At 34.1% G+C, this 17,385-nt stretch overlaps 1 protein-coding gene across 3 annotated transcripts in view; it reads left to right on the top strand.

Annotated features, from left to right (window-relative positions):
* Positions 1–17,385, top strand: part of RYK (receptor-like tyrosine kinase) — a 108,222-nt gene that overhangs the window by 67,590 nt on the left and 23,247 nt on the right. For 2 of the 3 annotated variants that reach the window (XM_027845300.1, XM_027845299.1), the window contains exons 10-13: positions 2,731–2,800; positions 9,353–9,485; positions 10,636–10,745; positions 10,871–11,030. In XM_027845300.1, the coding sequence (XP_027701101.1) occupies positions 2,731–2,800; positions 9,353–9,485; positions 10,636–10,745; positions 10,871–11,030 (473 nt within the window). Of the gene's footprint in view, positions 1–2,730; positions 2,801–9,352; positions 9,486–10,635; positions 10,746–10,870; positions 11,031–15,930; positions 16,041–17,385 lie in introns of those variants that run through there. The other variant, XM_027845301.1, reaches the window with a different exon arrangement.

The raw sequence follows: 17,385 nt of genomic DNA, 5'->3' as shown, positions 1-17,385 counted from the left end.
ATTCCTTTTTTGTGGCTCACTCCTATAAATTACGATGTTCCTCCTTAACTGGAAGGAAATAAGAGAAAGCACAGTGAGTCCTTAGCTACAATGTTGTTGTCATTTTTGTAGTAGACGAAGAAGAGCATTGATCAAACTGCAGTGTACTCTCCTTAAAGTTATTAAAGATATGATGTCACCCAGTTAAGTGGTACTGAGATTTTATCTTTTCTAAATAGCCCTTTTTGAATCAGTCTTTGTAGAGCTGACAAGGGAGTCTTTGCCTTGAAATCACATGTGTTGTCTATATATGGTCTTTAGCCATGCCTTATACTTCAGAAAAAAATATTTCAGAAGAAACTGTCTTATTTTGGCTTTTTGGATTAGCAGGATTGGAATTTGGCTTTTCATAATTTTATTCATAAATTTATTCATAAATTCATAATTTTACTTGTGTCAATGCAATTAAAATATAAATTTGTTGAGATTAGGACCAGATTTCTCAGATATTGTGGTACATGCAGCATGTGTGCTACAAAGTTGGGGTGTTATTGCAGATGAAAGAAAAAAATCATAACTAATTTTTATTTAACATAAATATAAATTTTACTTATCCAGCATACATAGAATGGTAAGTATAGTATTCACAAAATAAATAAAATTTGCCTTTTACACATATGTTGTAACCTCAAAATCCTTGAACTAGCAAAGAACTCAGTGAAAATAGCTGCTCTTGGCAAAGGGCACTGCACCTGTGGGAGTCTCTTGATTCTGTTCCAGTGTTGCCAACTTAGCATTCAATGTACCATTCCTCCTTACAGCAAAGAGTACTTTATTTGCCCAGTTTGCTCTTCCATGAGCAAAGAAAGGTTGAGAACCGTTGGATTAAGACTCGCCTAGTCTTATTACTCCGCTTTGTAGATACATATTGCCTTGGGTGTTAGAAGATCTTTATTCTAGTCCCGCTCCTGGCTACTTGAGTATGCCTGGACAAGTCATTCAGCTTCCCTGGGCCTTACTTTTCTGATCTCTGAGGTTTCTTCCAGCTCTGTCTGACATTTTATAAGTAAGATCATTACTTTAATTCTCTTTGCACCCTCCTTTACTCCAGGAATATGCCATAAGCAGATATACGCTTAATAAATTAGAAGCTAAAGTTGTTTTTTTGTTTTTGTTTTTTTTAGTTTTGCTCATTACAGTATTTAAAGAGGAACATTTTCATTAGTAAAAAGGTAAAAATATTTCTCAGAGTTTTGGAAAAACTACAACAACCACTTCATCCACCCTTTTGCTTTTGCTCTCTTTTATTTCCTTTAAATCCAAGTATAATTTCTTAACAGAAATTCACTGAATAGAGCTTCAGATATTACTTAATTTTTCTTTGTTGTTTAGAATAACCTACTCCTAACCTTCAGGTTTGGGATTCTTTCTGTTGTCATCTTGTGCCTTGTCTTTTACCTGTTGCTGCTACCCTCTAGAGTGCCAAGAAAATCATCGTATTCTAGCTAAACTCTCTCATTCAGTGTGCAACAACTATTCTCACTCACCACATTTACTAAAATGTAACAACTCTAAATGAGGATATGGCCATCAGAGAAATCGAGTCATCAGTTGAAAAGAGGCAGGCATAATGGTATAAGATGGATTTAAGTCCAACCTGTCCCTCTTCAATGACCCCATCTGTAAAGTGGAAGTTGGAATGTATAATTTGTGGGTTCTGTTCCGGATCTACAATTCTTTGACCCTATGTTATTAAGCAGAGAACAGAATAGTCAGTAAAGTCACAGCAAATTTTGTTATCATATATTAGCACCTTAAGAAAAAACCATATATACCAACAGATATTGAGAGGAGTTTCCATTGTGAAAGTCTCTGTGTCTGATCTTAACTGTCTTTTACTTTGAGTCTTAAGAGACTTGTCTGAGGTTCTGAGAGGTTAAATGTCTGGAACTGTGGCGACATAGCTAGTTTATGTCAACAGAAGCAGGACTTGAACTCATGTCTTAGTAACTCTTGGACCAGCCCTTTATCTTCTGCCTTGCTGCTTCTCATTTAGTAGTAGTAGTAGTAGTAGTAGTAGTAGTAATAGTAGAAAAACGCTTTAATATTATTTTATCCTCACAACAACTCTGAGAGGTAGGTACTATCGTTATCCCAGTTTTACAGATGAGGGTATTTTGAACATAATTATTTTTGAGTTATCCTTTTTGTAGATGTGATGTTAATGAGTTTGTGTGTGTGTGTGTGTGTGTGTGTGTGTGTGTGTGTGTGTTGAATGTGTATCAATGGACCAATAGTTTTTAATTGGATTGTATCTTTTAATTTTGTAATGGAAGTTAACAAAAAGACAAAATTTACTTGGCAGAAATTTTCTTTTCAAAACTACTGAAATTCATCTGTTCCATTCAGTAATACCTATAAATAGCTTAGAGGTTCTACTAAAATTAGGTGCATTGTGCTCCCAAGTTATTTTGGTTATTTTGCACCTGAGACTGTGAACTCAGAAGCAAAAAATAAAATAAAAGTTAGTGGAATGAGTTTATTTAGTGATTATCTCAGTGTTTAAACATGTCTTGATTATTGTCATAGGGTTTTAAGTAAAACTTTTTTTAATTATCTCCTTTAAAGTTTATTGAAATTTGATTTTTGAATTGAATCATTTATACATTTTTTAATTTTCAAAGAAAATTACAGTAATGGATTTGAATTATGTATCTAGCACTATTGTTCAAAAATGTTTTCTTTTTCTAGACCAAGCTTCTGAAATTCAAGTGACAATGATGCTCACTGAAAGCTGTAAGCTCCGAGGTCTTCACCACAGGTGAGAAGAAATTCCTTTTCATGTGATTTGTTTTTAGCAGATACCAAATTTTTAAGGGACATCATATAACCTTGAAAATATTAAAACAAAAAAAATCAATTTTAAAAATGTGGCTAGAGAATCATTATGACATAATACAAAGAAATGTTTAATTCAGAATCCAAGGCCTGGGTTTGAATCCTGTTGTGATTGGATGAGCTGCTTTACTTCTCTTATCCATCTGTAAAATGGGAATAATACTATTTACCTTATAGAATTGTTATGAGAAATATGTTTTGTAAACCTTAAACTAAGTTATTGTTATTTTAAAATTATCTTTTTATACTTTAATATGAAGGACCTGGAGTGTAGATCTTCTTTGTCAGGGAATGCTGCATTATAATAAGTCAGGGATATATAAAATTAGAGATAGTAGCCAGTGTAGTGGAAACAGTACTGAATTTAGAATAAGGAGACCTGTTTTTGACTCCCACCCTTGAGTGACTATGGGTAAATCACTTCTCCTCGCTGTGCTCACTTGCCTCCTCTGTAAAAAGAAAGGGTTGGACTAGATCCATGAGGTCCCTTTCAACTGTATAACTATGAGTCTGTGATATATTCAGGTATGTTGAACACGTCTTTGTCAAATTGGTGGAAAATTTGCAAACCAAAAAAAAGTGTAATGAAAATGTGACTATCCTTCTGGGAACACTAAAGAATGTTTGTGGATTTCTGCTAAAGAGAATAGAAAATAATGGGCGCACCAAAGCTAATTAATATCCTAGTTTCCAAAAAAAAAAAAGAAAACCGAAACAAACAAAAAATCAAAAAACAAACCCAAACCAATAACAACAAATAGAGAATGAGTATGTTATTGGTTAGCTTTGTAGAGGTGATGTTCAGCATTGAAAAGAAAATATTCTAATCTAGGCTTAGCTACTGACTTACTGACTTGTTAAGAGAGCCTGTTATGAGCCTGTATGAGCTAAGAAAGCCTGAACTACAGATCCTGTGATTTTGCTAATAACTTATTGTGATTTTTTGCACTGGATAATATGTTGGTCTTACAGTCACTTAACTTCTCTCAGCCTCAGTTTCGTCATCTGTAAAATGAGGACAATAATAGCACATACATCACAGCTGAAGACTTTTAGCTCACCTCCTCTTTACTGTGCCCACTCCTTCATTAATTGTTCACCAATCAGGGTTGATTTTCATCTATCAGGGGCATTCCCCTTTTATAAAATTATATTAAGGCATTCAGTATCTCTATTAGGGATCTTGCCCATCAATTTATTGGTTATCAACTAGCCTAATTAATGAGTTGATTATTAATTACCCAGAAACTCTGCCTCTCAAGCTTTTCATTCATCTGTATTATCAAATGTAAGCTAATAAGTAACTGAGTACTGATAGTCTATAAAGCTCCCTTGTTCTTTTCAATAAAGAAAATATCTTTTATTTTTTCCTTATAGAACCCCCCCCATTTCTCGCTGATGTATATCTAATAATTGGTTCCATTCCATATGTCTAATGTTTTGATTATATTACTCAATCACTTTATGACCTTTGTTAACATAATTAGACATGCTATTGATGGATATGTCAAAAACTATAGTAAATATGTACTAGAATATATATAAATGAAAAGGTAAAGAGACCAGAAGGCTTTAATAAAATAACCAACTCAGATTTCTGCAATGTGCATGCAGATTTTTATAGATTATAAGACTGTCTTCTTCCTAATTTGATTGATAGATAGATTGGTTGTTTGAGGGATGCTTTCAGTATATGTTACCCATAGTAGGGGAAAAATTCACTGTTGCTTTCAGTAAGAAACAATATGTAACATCAGCTAAAACAATTACAGATGGGAAAAAATTGAGGCTAAAACTGAGCGTATGTTATTTAATCTATATTTCTCTGTTTTCCCAGTGCCAATAATACTCTGTACTCCAATTCAGTTTAGTAAGCATTTCTTAAGTATCTTCTATAAACTAGGCATTATGCTCTGCAACAGAAATATGAGACAAAAGGAATTTGGAAAGGTTCCCATAGTGGGTGGCACAGGAGCTAGAGATTCTAAGAGGTAGTGGTGAATAAGAATTGTATTATAGACACAGGAGTGTCTGTGCAAGACATTGTAAGTTTGCTGATTTGACTGAAATGGAAAATGCAAGTAGTTAAAGTCTAGAAAGATTATGCATGGTTTTGTGGGAATTGAGAGGATTAGAACAGCAAGTGGTAGTGGGAATTGAGTGAACAACACTGACTCCATCTTGTGACTTAGTTCTAGAGCTAGCTCTCAGTTCCCTTTCTATTTAGTTATGAGTCTAGTCCAATTTCTGTCTTGTGAGGAAACTTTATTCAGTTATGGGAATTGTGAGAAAACTTTACTGAATTGTTTTGAACGTAGCCCTGGGTGTCTGGGAAGCCAGACCACCTCTACCTGCTGCTTAGAGACCATTAAATAAAGACCTAAGTTATGCTGACCAGAAACCCTGTCAGATCCAAAGGTTGATACAAAGAGTTCTCTTACAATTATACAACCCATATGTCTGGGTTGCTGGCCTCGTACTGGTAAATCAGTTATTATTTCCATGTTCCTTTGATTGACTACAGATACTTGGGGATGGGGGATAGAAGGGGGAGTGGACACCTCTTTATGATTTCAAGAAATTACACGTTTGCTTTCCCTTTTCCAGCTTGGAAAGTCCCTAATCTTTCCTCCAATTAGAAATCAGATTACCTAATTTTATGTACTAGTTAATTGTTTTCTTTTAATTAATTGGTCTTGATTAATTGTTTTTAATACAGATTTGTCTCTCGCAGTGTTTGGGGTCCAACTTTAAGTTGAGAAGGTCTGGTCCCAATTTCTTATACAGTCAGCATGCATTGCTTAATAAAATAATATGCTTGAACCTTTGTTTCCTCAGTCATTCCATCTTTCATCCGCTACAGCTTTTAGTGCTTGGCTGAGGATTTTGTATTTATCTTAACTGCCACAGGGAGCCACTGAAGCTTCTTGACCAGGGGAGTACCAAGGTCAGATCCTCTGCTTTAGGAAGATTATTTTGTCAGATCTGCATATTGGAGAATAGAGAAATAGGAATCAAGGAGATCCTTCAAGAGGATATTGAAGTGGTCCAGAAGAGAAGTGATGAGGTTCTGAACTAGGAAGGTGGTCATGTGAATGAAAAGAAGAGGGACATGAGAGGTGGGAGCTATAATTGATAAGACATGGAAACTGATTGGATATAGGGATGAGGAGGTTATGAAGCTGTGTGGCTAGAAGATTGGTGACTCCCTCAACAGAAGTAGGAAAGGTTGAAGGATATGTGGACTTAGGGGCAAAGATAATTGGAGAAAATTCTTATCTAGCTAGCTGCTGTCTGTCTGTCATGTATGTGTATATCTAGAGAGTGCATACAGAACTTTCAGTAGACTTCTGATTTACTTTCAATTGAAACTAATTAGTATACTTTTTTTACAGATTAAAAAAATGAAACCATTATTGAACAATTATGTAAAGAGTTTTCTCAAAGATTTCTCTCAAAGCTTGGTAACAGCTTTGAGAGAAGCCTAAACTACTTCAGTCCCATTCCAATGCACCTCCTGCTATAAGTCATTGCCCCTCTCAAAGCAATCATTTCACTTTTATTGTTTCTTGGTAATGCTACTGTTTTTCTAATCTCAACAGTTTCATTCTTCCTTAATGAAGACAGAGATACTAAATGCAAAAAAGCTTTCCTTGCATTAAAAGTGCTGCATATAATATATTTGCATCTTTTGGTTACTTATGTAAAAGATAAAAATGATTCCAATGCATAAAATTTTGAGAGCTATTTTTACTCCTCTAGGTTAACATCTACTTTAATGCTTTCTAAGTGCATACCCCCATTTCCAAGGGATAATAGTCTTAAATTCCTATTAGCTTCTTCTGTACGTAGGTAAAGTTTACTCCTGACCAGTAACGTACTTTGTGTTAAATGATGCCCAGTTAGTAGTACATATATGACATTTTACCTTAAAGGCATGTTTTTTTAATTACAAGAAAACATCCTATCAGCAGCATGTCATTTGATGTGGTTTGTGCCAAAGCACTTTTGTATAGTTGGCTGAATTTCTTATCACCACTCCAAGCTTTTTATGGTTTCTTATTTCTGTTCTTTAGCAGCAAAAATTACCTTGTTTGGCTGGATTGTGGGTTTTGTGAAGATGGGGAATATATAATACAACAGGAAAGATGGTTTGGAGCCAGGTTTAAATGCCAGAGTTCATATTTGGTCCTGAAGGGAATAGGGAACCTCAAGAGTTTTGATGGGAGAGTGGTATGGTCCTACCTTCACTATAGGACATGAAGGATGGATTAAAATGGTAAGAGTCTTGAGGGAGAGACACCAATTAGGAGATTGTTGTGATAGTCCAAGCAAGGGATGGTGAGAGCTTGAAACTAGAGTAGTGAGAGTGGAGAGAAGAAGGATGTGAGAGATGTTATGGGCATAAAAATGACAAGATATGATAGGCTCAATGGGATGAAATTAGAGGGAGGAGACAAAAATGATACTGAAGTTTCATAATTGAATGTTTGAGGGAATGGTGATGTCTTTAAAAGAAATAGGGAAGTTTGACAGAGGAATGAATTTTGAGAGAAAAAGATATTCACTTGGTCGTGTTGAATTTGAGAAATGTTGAGGACATCCAGTTCAAAATGTCCAAATGATAATTGATGTGAGGCTGGAGCCAAAATAAAGGGGACTAGAGCTAGATCTATTGATCTGGGAGTTATCTGTATAGAAATTATAATCAAGTCCTTGGAAACTGATAAAAGAGTCTCACTGAGGAAAAAGTACAGAGAGAAGAGGACCTAAGGCCATAAAATATACTCACAGTTAGTGGGCAAGGGATGAATGAGGCTTAAGACCACGAAACTGTAGAAGGAGCAGACTGATTGGGGAGACAACTGTTAAAGAGAATAGTGTCACAAAAAGCTAATCAGGAAAGAATATCCAAGAAGAGAGGATGGTCAACAGCGTCAAAAAGAGGTCAAGAAGGATAAGGCTTGAGAATAGTCCATGTAATTTGGTAATTAAGAAATCATGGTAACTTTGGAGTGAGGAAAAGGAAAGTTTCGTGGAGAACATAACATTTAGTTTGGTCTTTGGAGGATACAGTAAAATTTCAATGGGTGGAGTAAGTGGGAAAGCATTCTAGGTAGAGGGAAGAACACAAGAAACACAGAGATGGAGATACGCTAATTGTGGTTGGGAAGCAGGGAGCGTAGTCCATCTTGGCTGTGGTATAGAAGAGAAATTTTTGATAAGACTGGAAGGATAGGTTGGGTCTATTTGTTTTTTAACATGTGTTTTAAAACTTTGGGTTACAAATTTTCTCCCTTCCTCCCTCCCCTCCCACCCTCATTGAAATGGCAAGCATTTTGATACAGAGGTTGGGTCTGTTTGAATACTATGTATTGTCTGGGCTTTATTTGATGTTCAATGGGTAAGCCATTGAAGAATTTTGAACAAGTTAGTGACAAGATGTGCTTTATGAAGATTATTACTCTTGTTACCTGCCCTGAGCCCTGGTAATGTATGAGCAGACAAAGATTGGTTTGGAGGCAGAGAAAGAGTTAATTAGAATTAGGCATGCTTAATAGTTGTTGACCAAATAATGCCTTGACCACCTATTGAGCCCATCAGGTAGCAGCAAAGATTTCAGTGCCATTCTGTTCCGTGTGCTACAAAATTGTTTGGTATGAGAATCAAAACTTTAATGTCTGAAGGAAGTCAGTTTTGTCCAACAACTAGTGATTTGTAATTAAAACTCTGTTCTTTGCGTGAAAAAAGAAAAATGGTAAAACATCTATTTAAAGACATCTATTATCAGCCAGGCTTTCCCATTTTAATTTCCAGGTAACAGGCAAATTAGATTTAGAAAACTATTTCTAAAATAGCACCTTTTGATCCACATTTAAAATTTAATTCTTACGGTAGCATTAAAAGGCAGTGTGTCTTCGAGAGTAGAGGGCCAACTTTGGAATCCAGGAAATCTGGGTTCAAGTTCTGACTGAGATATACTGGTTGTGAGACTAAGAGCAGGCAAACTACTTAACCTTTCAGTTCTCCACTCAATTCTCTTAAGATTATAAGTTAAGGACAAATTGCTTAACTGTACTACACATGGAGGGAGTTTCCACATTTTATAGATGAGGAAACAGGTTTGGAGAAAAATGTCTCATATAAGGTAGCAGGTAGCAAGTATTCAACCCCAAGTCTTCTGGCTCAAGTTCATTTCTCTTCCAGTTACATCAGGCTGTTGTTCAAGAAAATTAATTTGCAAGATAATGAGGGAGAAATTCTACTCTGTTTAACTGGGGTGTTTTATTTTAAGGAATGGCTTAAATTCCATATTTTAAAGCCTGTTTTGAATACTGTATGTTTGTTTCATAGTTTATACTTTTTTTTCAGATTGTTTTTGCCTTAGTTACTTTTATCCCATTTGTTAAAATAGGTAACTGAGGTTTTGGATTTTACTTGTTTTTCTCCTTCCTATTTTGTGTCCATTTTGTAGAAATCTGCTTCCTATCACTCATGTTTGTATAGAAGAAGGAGAAAAACCTATGGTGTTATTGCCATATATGAACTGGGGAAACCTTAAATTGTTCTTACGACAGTGCAAATTAGTAGAGGCCAACAATCCTCAGGTAAGAAAAACTTGCCCAAATACCAATAATGTCTTTTATTTATGAATAACTTATGTTAACATCCTTAGAAGAGGTGAAAAAATACTTAAATATTTAGAAATTAATGGAAAATCAAAAGCATTGAAGAAAGAAGACCAATAGGATAGAAGACAAAAACCTGGCAGGATGAATAAAAAGGAAAATGAATTATGATTCCTCTGACTTGACCAGAATGTTTACCCTCCCCACCAAAAACTGTTGCTGATTTTGCTAAATTTATTTCCAAAGTGCATTTATTCATTGTAGTTTAAAACCCTTTAACACAATGGTAGTAATTCTTATAACATTTCTGTGAAAATATTACCTTTATCCCTTTGTTACAGATAAGGATACAGAGTTCAGAGTTCTTTGCTCAAGATTACAAACATAATTGCTCATGACCGTAGTTTAGATTGTATTAGAAAGTTAGATTACAATGTTTATATGATAGATTATAAAAAAATTATAGATAGATGTACTTAGCTATATCATAGATTTATGTACATATAAAAACAGTATGTAGATGGACAGCTTTCTGTAATATAATTAGATTTATTTATATACATATTTATACACATGTTTAGGGAATTATATACATATTTATGGATTTATAGACACACACACACACATACACATATATATCCAGATATATGTACATCTATCTATCTACATATTGTTTTTAGCCCTACTTGTGTTGTTCTAAGATGAACTGTTAATTGTTTGGTCTATTCACAGCAAGAGCTAGTTTTTGATAACAGTCTGCAGTGAATTCAGCAGAACTCTGAAGTTTTGTTAATAGAGAGATCTTGTAGCACCTTGAAAACATTTTAACAGTACGTTTCTTAGAGAGTTGTAAATGCTGTCCATCTTCTCTCCCATTATCCTCAAGGTCAAGGTGATCATTTGACTCATTTCTGATGCAGTTTGTAAACTGGAAGAAGATATCTCTTTAAATATTTTTGACAATTGAAATACATTACCTAGTGTAATGAACTTTATAGTCAAGGTCTAGCTTCTAGAAATGAGTCTGTAGGTGGAAAGAAATATTTATATCTGGAGTAATATGAAGGGAGGATGGCACAAGTTGTAGGTATTTTATTTTGATTATTGACATTACCATTGTGAATCACAGGCAATTTCTCAGCAAGACTTAGTACATATGGCTATTCAGATTGCCTGTGGAATGAGCTATTTGGCAAGAAGAGAGGTCATTCACAAAGATCTGGCTGCTAGAAACTGTGTGTAAGTACTATGTTATTATCATCAATTAATAATTAATATTCCCTGGATTTGTGATATATACTACAAAGGTATATTTAAATGATAACCATGATTCATCTTTTTATTGTCTCCTTTTTTGTTTTCAGCATTGATGATACTCTTCAGGTAAAGATCACTGACAATGCCTTATCTAGAGACTTATTCCCCATGGATTATCACTGTCTAGGGGACAATGAAAATAGACCAGTTCGATGGATGGCTCTTGAAAGTCTGGTTAATAATGAGTTCTCCAGTGCTAGTGATGTGGTAAGTTCTGGTACTTCTCGGAAAAATGACCTTCTCTTAAGTGCATTCATTTTTTTTATAGGGTGCCTGGGGACCAATAACTAAAGAAAACAAATACACTTTATTGTTAGTTAAGCCATCTAATAAAGAGAAATGATGGAACAGATTCAGAAATCATTTATATTTTGATTTGAAATATTTTGCATCTTTTTTTTTCCCTAGTAGATTTTACCTTCTTGGTTCTCTTATTTGAAAGAATAATGAAATGAATTTCTGGGTCCTAAATGCATGAAAAGTACTCAACTTGGTAGTAAACGGGGAGCTTGAAAGTCTAGTGGGGGATTGAATCTATTGGAATAATTCAGAGACTTTTTTTTTAAAAGATCATATATTATTAGAACTGGAAGAAGTCCAACCCTATTTCATAGAGAACTTTGTCTACACAATGGAAATGCATAATATAATCATTCACATTCCAGGAAACTAGTGTACTTTCTTCATGTATGTAGAGAGCAGTGGAACCTTTGGTCTATTTGTTAAGCATCAAGTATAAACATTGTATTACTAGTTGAAGCAGTGTGGTTTAGTGGGAAGAAACTGGACTCAGGAGAGGCTTGGATTTAGTTTTTATCTCCAACATTCTCCAGGTTTGTGACTTGTACAAGTCACAACTTCTGTGAGTCCTGGGATGAAAATAGCAATGTCTATATCTGCCTCTCAGGATTTTAATGAATATTTAATATAATAGACGCAAATGCTATATAAAGGCCAAGTTTTTTAGCCAGTTACACAAAGAGCTGCAAAACATTCAATAACCTAGACCACTTGAACAAACAGAATCCATTTAGCATTTTAGCTCACTTCTCACCATATCTATCCATAATGGAAAATATACATTACACAGAGAATTATATATAACTGAATATTTGTGTCTCTTTTGGTGGAGCTAAAAAAAAGTGTAGAGTTGATAAGTAAATAGCATGGATAGTTTCTTTATCAATCAAATCAAATCAAATCTTGTTCTCATCTTCTCTGTCCTAATAAACAAAGGTTGAAGAAAAAGAACTCTTATTTAGGTTATTAGAATACCATCTGTGCTGCCCGAGGAACAAGAAAATGCATTACTTTGTTACATTTTAACATGAATCTAAACTACCTTTTCTAAAAACTTAGATTTTTTTCTCTAATGCTTTCTTCTTTTCCCAGAAAGACCACGTCAGGTTGTTAGACTGTCAAAGGAATATATAATTTAAGCTATATTACTCATTGCAAAAATGATGATTGCAGTCCTATTCACCATGATCTTTGCATTTAGGAGGTAGTAGAGTGTGAATTTTCAACAGAGCAATTCATGATTCTTCACATTATCATCGGTTCTGACTGATCTGACTCTTCAGTCTGGTCACATAATTAGGTCACTTATGACTTGTGATGCAACTTGTCAGAGGCCTCAAAATTGAATGTCCATATGTATGTGTTACAGAAGAGGCATCATTTCAAGTTTCTGTTAGATTAAATTTAGGACCAAGATTTAGAATATTAGATTTTATGATGGTTAAAACAAAAGTACAGTTTTAAATTTGTTTTTGTTTTATCTTTTGTTAACTGAATATTTGTATTTTACCTTTTTAGAAGGATGTTTAGCCATTTTATTATGATCAGTAATCATCAGAATTCCAGGCTGGAGTTTGAGCTGCATTTGAAATGCATTGAAAAGTTATTGTAGATGAGTGTATGAGATGGTAAAGTGAGGGGGAAGGGAAACAGCTTTGTGTGGTAAGAAGATGTCTAATCTGGGAGTCAGGAGAACTGTGTTGTGGTTCCCCACTAACTAGCTGTGTCAGTTTTGACAAGCCCCTTTATCTCTCTTGGCCTCATTTTCCTTAAATGTTAAGTACTAGATTAGAGCACATAACCTCTGTTAGTCCCTTTCCATCTGTATCTTTATGAATGGACTTGACAAAGGAGAGAGACTGGAGCCAAGTAACCCAACTGGGATGTTATTGCTGTAACTTAGACATAGGGCCAGTGTGTGTGGCTAAGAGAATTTTTGAGGAAAAATTACAAATGAAGGACATTTATGGTTAGGGATTTTCAATCCAAGTTGTTGACAGAAATTGTTGACATTGTTGACAGAAATGGGGAATTTGGGGAGGGAGTTTCTATTTTAAACATATTTCAGGTGGTATATCCAAACAGAGCTTTCATAGAAGGAACTTTGAAATATGAAGCTGAAAATATAGATTTGAGAAATATTATTGTTAAAGTGGACACTGAAGTATTGAAAATGGATGGACTCTTCCAAGAAAGTGTGGCAAGAGAAAGCTACATTAGACTGAGAACTAAGTCTTAGATACCACAATTAGGGGAGGCTGGTTCCATTATCAGAGGTGTCTATTTCAAGAATTCTTAGATCTTGTACAAGTTGTCTAAATGTTTCAACAATAAGAAATAGATATCTCTGTCATAGTGTTATTTTGTTTCTTTTTGTATTTTATATGCAATTTAAAGGATTGCCTTTTACTTTTTGTAGCTTATGTATCTTAGGAGACCAATGTATTCTTCTACACTTCTTGCAATAGGTGATCCATATGATTTGAGGTTTAGTTGTTACAAAACTTGTATTTTGATGTTAAGAGCCAAGGAATAAGAAGAATGGTACTGGTAAAAGAAAAACTTCCAGTTTAGAGGTCATCTTTTAAGTGCAAAAAGCTTTCTATTTAAGAGCTAGGTGATTTAGCAAATTACTTTTTTTATGTCCTGTATCTAGCAGAAAAGCTTGGTCTACTTTATGCAAAATGTAGCAGTATAGATGAGGTGTATTTATAGAAATGGATTTTTCTCATATCACCTCCCCTGAATGTGTTCATTCCATTTCCATAGATAAAACCATGAGAAATCTCATACTTGATGGAAATGATCGTTAGTACTCTCCTTCTGCCTACATAATAGCAAGTAAAAAAACTTTATTATCTTAGTATTAACAGTACCTCAAGAACTTCTCTGTAACAATTGAATCTGATTATAATAGCTTATCTGGCACTTAATAGCTAAGTATATTATTGCTCCTCTTCTTCTCTGAAAAGTTAACATTGAAATTTTGGTGAAACAGATTAAATTTTATAAGCATTCTCCATTTTTATATGAATCAGGAAATTGTTTGCTGTCTCAAACATTGAAAAGTAGAATGTAGACTACACCTTCCCAAACTATGCTGTTGTTCTGTCATTCTTAAAACTTATTGCCAAAGAGCCTATAAGCACAACTATTGTATCAAAATAATACTGAGGATACTTTATAGGATTTTTAATTAGAGTTACAAATGCTTAGTCAATGTATAGGATTGGATGTTATTCGAACACTGTTCAGTTTCTTACGAGCTGAAACTTTGTGTAATTGTGGAAATATATGTTAACTTTTTACCTTTCTAAACATTCTATTTTTCAAAACTATTTCCATTTAGTTTTTCATTTCTAAATGTCTATTATTGTATATTTTCATTGAATGTATGGTGTGCTTAAACAATCTGTCTAGTTGGAAAGGTAAATAATCAGAATTATTCCCTTTTTTATAGGTTAATTTAAGTGTGGTAATCTAGCTACTCATTTTCATGATAAGTATTTTGTTAACTTCAAAGAATTATGTCTTTTGAAAGATTAGATATTTTTCTAAGTTTTATTTTTATTCCTTTTATTATTTAACATCAATCATTTCCCAGTATACCTTTACTCCCCACCACTTTTCCTTGTGACGAGGAAAAACAATTGAGCTAAATTGACCAACAGAGTAACTACTCTGCCCTCTCTAAGGAGAAGAGGGAAATGGCTTTCATTATCTGGCATTAGAGATACATTTTTAATATTGGAAGTTGAAAATGCATGCAGTTATTTCAGTGCTCTTTATTATTTCTTGTATTCTTTGATGGTTTTTGTTTATTACTTGTTAAGTCTCCCATAAATCACATTGCTTCTGCCTAAATGGGATTTTGCAGTTCTTTATACATATGAAGTGCTTCATGATTACTTTTGTAAGAATATTAACATTTTTTGTTATAAGAATAAAATACCGCTTCTATAAAAATTCCTTTCATATCTTTTTAGTGGAGGCATTAATTATTTCAAGGGTGAGTGACCTTGCAGATAATACTTCAGAGTACTGGAGAAGAACACCTATAAAATTAATCTCAATTTTTCTCAATTAGTGAACTTAGGTCAGAAATACATGAAACTCCTATTTGGATATTTTCTTTTCTTTTCTTTTCTTTTTACTTTCTTTCAAAATAACATCACTCTAGAGGCATCCTTAGTAATTTCTGGATATTGTTTTTATTTCATTTATTATTATTAAATGTGGGTCACTGCATGAAGATCTCATGGAAATATATATTATTTTGTCTTTTTATATGAATATACCTTAATTATAACAGCTTTGAGTTATTTAATGATAATTTTAGTAGCTAGTAGTAAGCAGACCTTGCCTTAGGGATTTGGGGTTCTAAAAATTAAGAAAATGCTATCAAGTAATTTTTAATATTATATCTGATCTTTCTTGAAAATGAATAGATTTGCTTTCTTTTGGGAAAAGTTAACCTACTTCCAGAAATGAACAGTTTACTTCCTATTGTTCAGTTTACTGTTTCTATTTTCACTATTCATTCTGTCCTTCTGGGTGGATATTTTAATCCATAGACAAATTAGTTCAAAGGCCCTTATGTCGTGAGCTTTTCTTCGCTATTTCACTTCCTTCAGGGTCTTCTCGTTCTACTACATTTTTGTCAGATACCACCTTCTTCAATCACCAGTGTTAGGATGGAGCATTTTCAAAGCATCTTACAACGGGAAGAAAGGGGCCATTGTGTCAAACTTGAGTGATGGCCTAGTAACCATCCAATACTGGCTCCTCTGTCTCTCCTAATCCGCAGACCCAGAGGACAAATTCATAACAGAAGTGGGCTCTTTCTCAGTCATGTCTGACTGTCTGTTGCCTGGAGTAATACTGGATGGACCTCCTGACTTCAGCAAAGGCTCCTAAGACACAGGCTACTGAGGTAAGCACTGGCCCTCAGGACGGTACCTCCAACTTAACTGCCCTAAATGGGGTACTGATTCTCTTCTAAAAAGAGTCTCTGGAGGTATAAAAATTATTTGAGTATATCAACCTATTTTCTCTACCATCTTTCTTCATTAAGTACTTAAGGTGGTTTTGTACTCTCTGTTTAAGTCCCTCTCCACAAATAACTGAGACCCACATTGACTATTAAACATATATGAATTTCTTAAAGATCACTTAAAGTTATTCCTTCCTCATTCTTGAAATATGAAGCTTAGCAAAATTTCTTAGGACTTTTCTTATCTCAGAAACAGGTCCTTTAAAGACTTTATTTTGTTGCTTTAATTTCTTACTCCTTTCATCATTTTTTCTTTCAAAACAAAATGTTTGATCTGATTTTTCTTTTTTGAGTTTTGCTTCATCCTTCTTACTTGAACTACTCAGGCTATTTTCTACCATAATTATAAACTGTGATTCTCAATATTTAAAAAGCTGCTTTTTATTCTTGTTCTTGTGTTCACTTAGAGTTTTTTTCAATCCCTTAACCTTTGCGTTTATAAGTGAACAAGAAACGCTAGAAGGTGAAAAGGTATACTTGTGCTTTCTGACTTTAGAAATAAAAAAAATTTGGAGAGAAATTTCCATCAGACAATTATCTATGTATCTACAAAATTAGGCATAAATAAAAATCTTATATTCCACCATATTTTTTTCCTTTAGGAACTATCTTCTGTGTTTCACTCATCTCTTCTAGGTTATATGCAAGGAAAGGTGCCTCCATGACAGAATTCTTTACATGTTTGTTTTCAATGATAAAGATGATGAGAACTAACTACAGTTTGTGGCTGCAAGGTTGCACAAGATTCACAGGGGTAGAAAATAATATTCTTTTGTATTTAAAAGAAAGTTACAAAAGATAAGCCAGAACTGGAAGTCACCAATCCCTCCAGTTAATTAGTTATGACTGTAAGTCGATTGATCTGAGTTTTATATTCCCATATTGGTCATTATTGAAATATTGATATCTGTTTTTAATGTGGAAGGCAGCAGCACAGGCAAAGTGTTAATGTTTAGCATACATATTACATTTTATATTCCTTTTTGGACTATATCAGTTTTATTAGAATTATAAAGTAATAGGATCATAGGATTTAGAGATTTAGAGCTAGAAGGGAACTTAGAGGACCTTATGTCCAGCCTTCTCATTCACAGATGAGGAAACTGAGGCCCAAAGAGAGAAAGTGACATACCTAGGGTCTCAGCTAGTAAGGGCCTGAGGTCAAACTTGAACTCAGGTCTTTCATATTACAAGTCCAGCACTGTATTT

Source organism: Vombatus ursinus, unplaced genomic scaffold, assembly GCF_900497805.2.
Source record: "Vombatus ursinus unplaced genomic scaffold, bare-nosed wombat genome assembly UNPS02014959.1, whole genome shotgun sequence".
NCBI classification, from domain to species: Eukaryota; Metazoa; Chordata; class Mammalia; order Diprotodontia; family Vombatidae; genus Vombatus; species Vombatus ursinus.
Note: the sequence above shows the minus strand (reverse complement) of the source record. Positions and strands in the feature narration are given on the sequence as shown.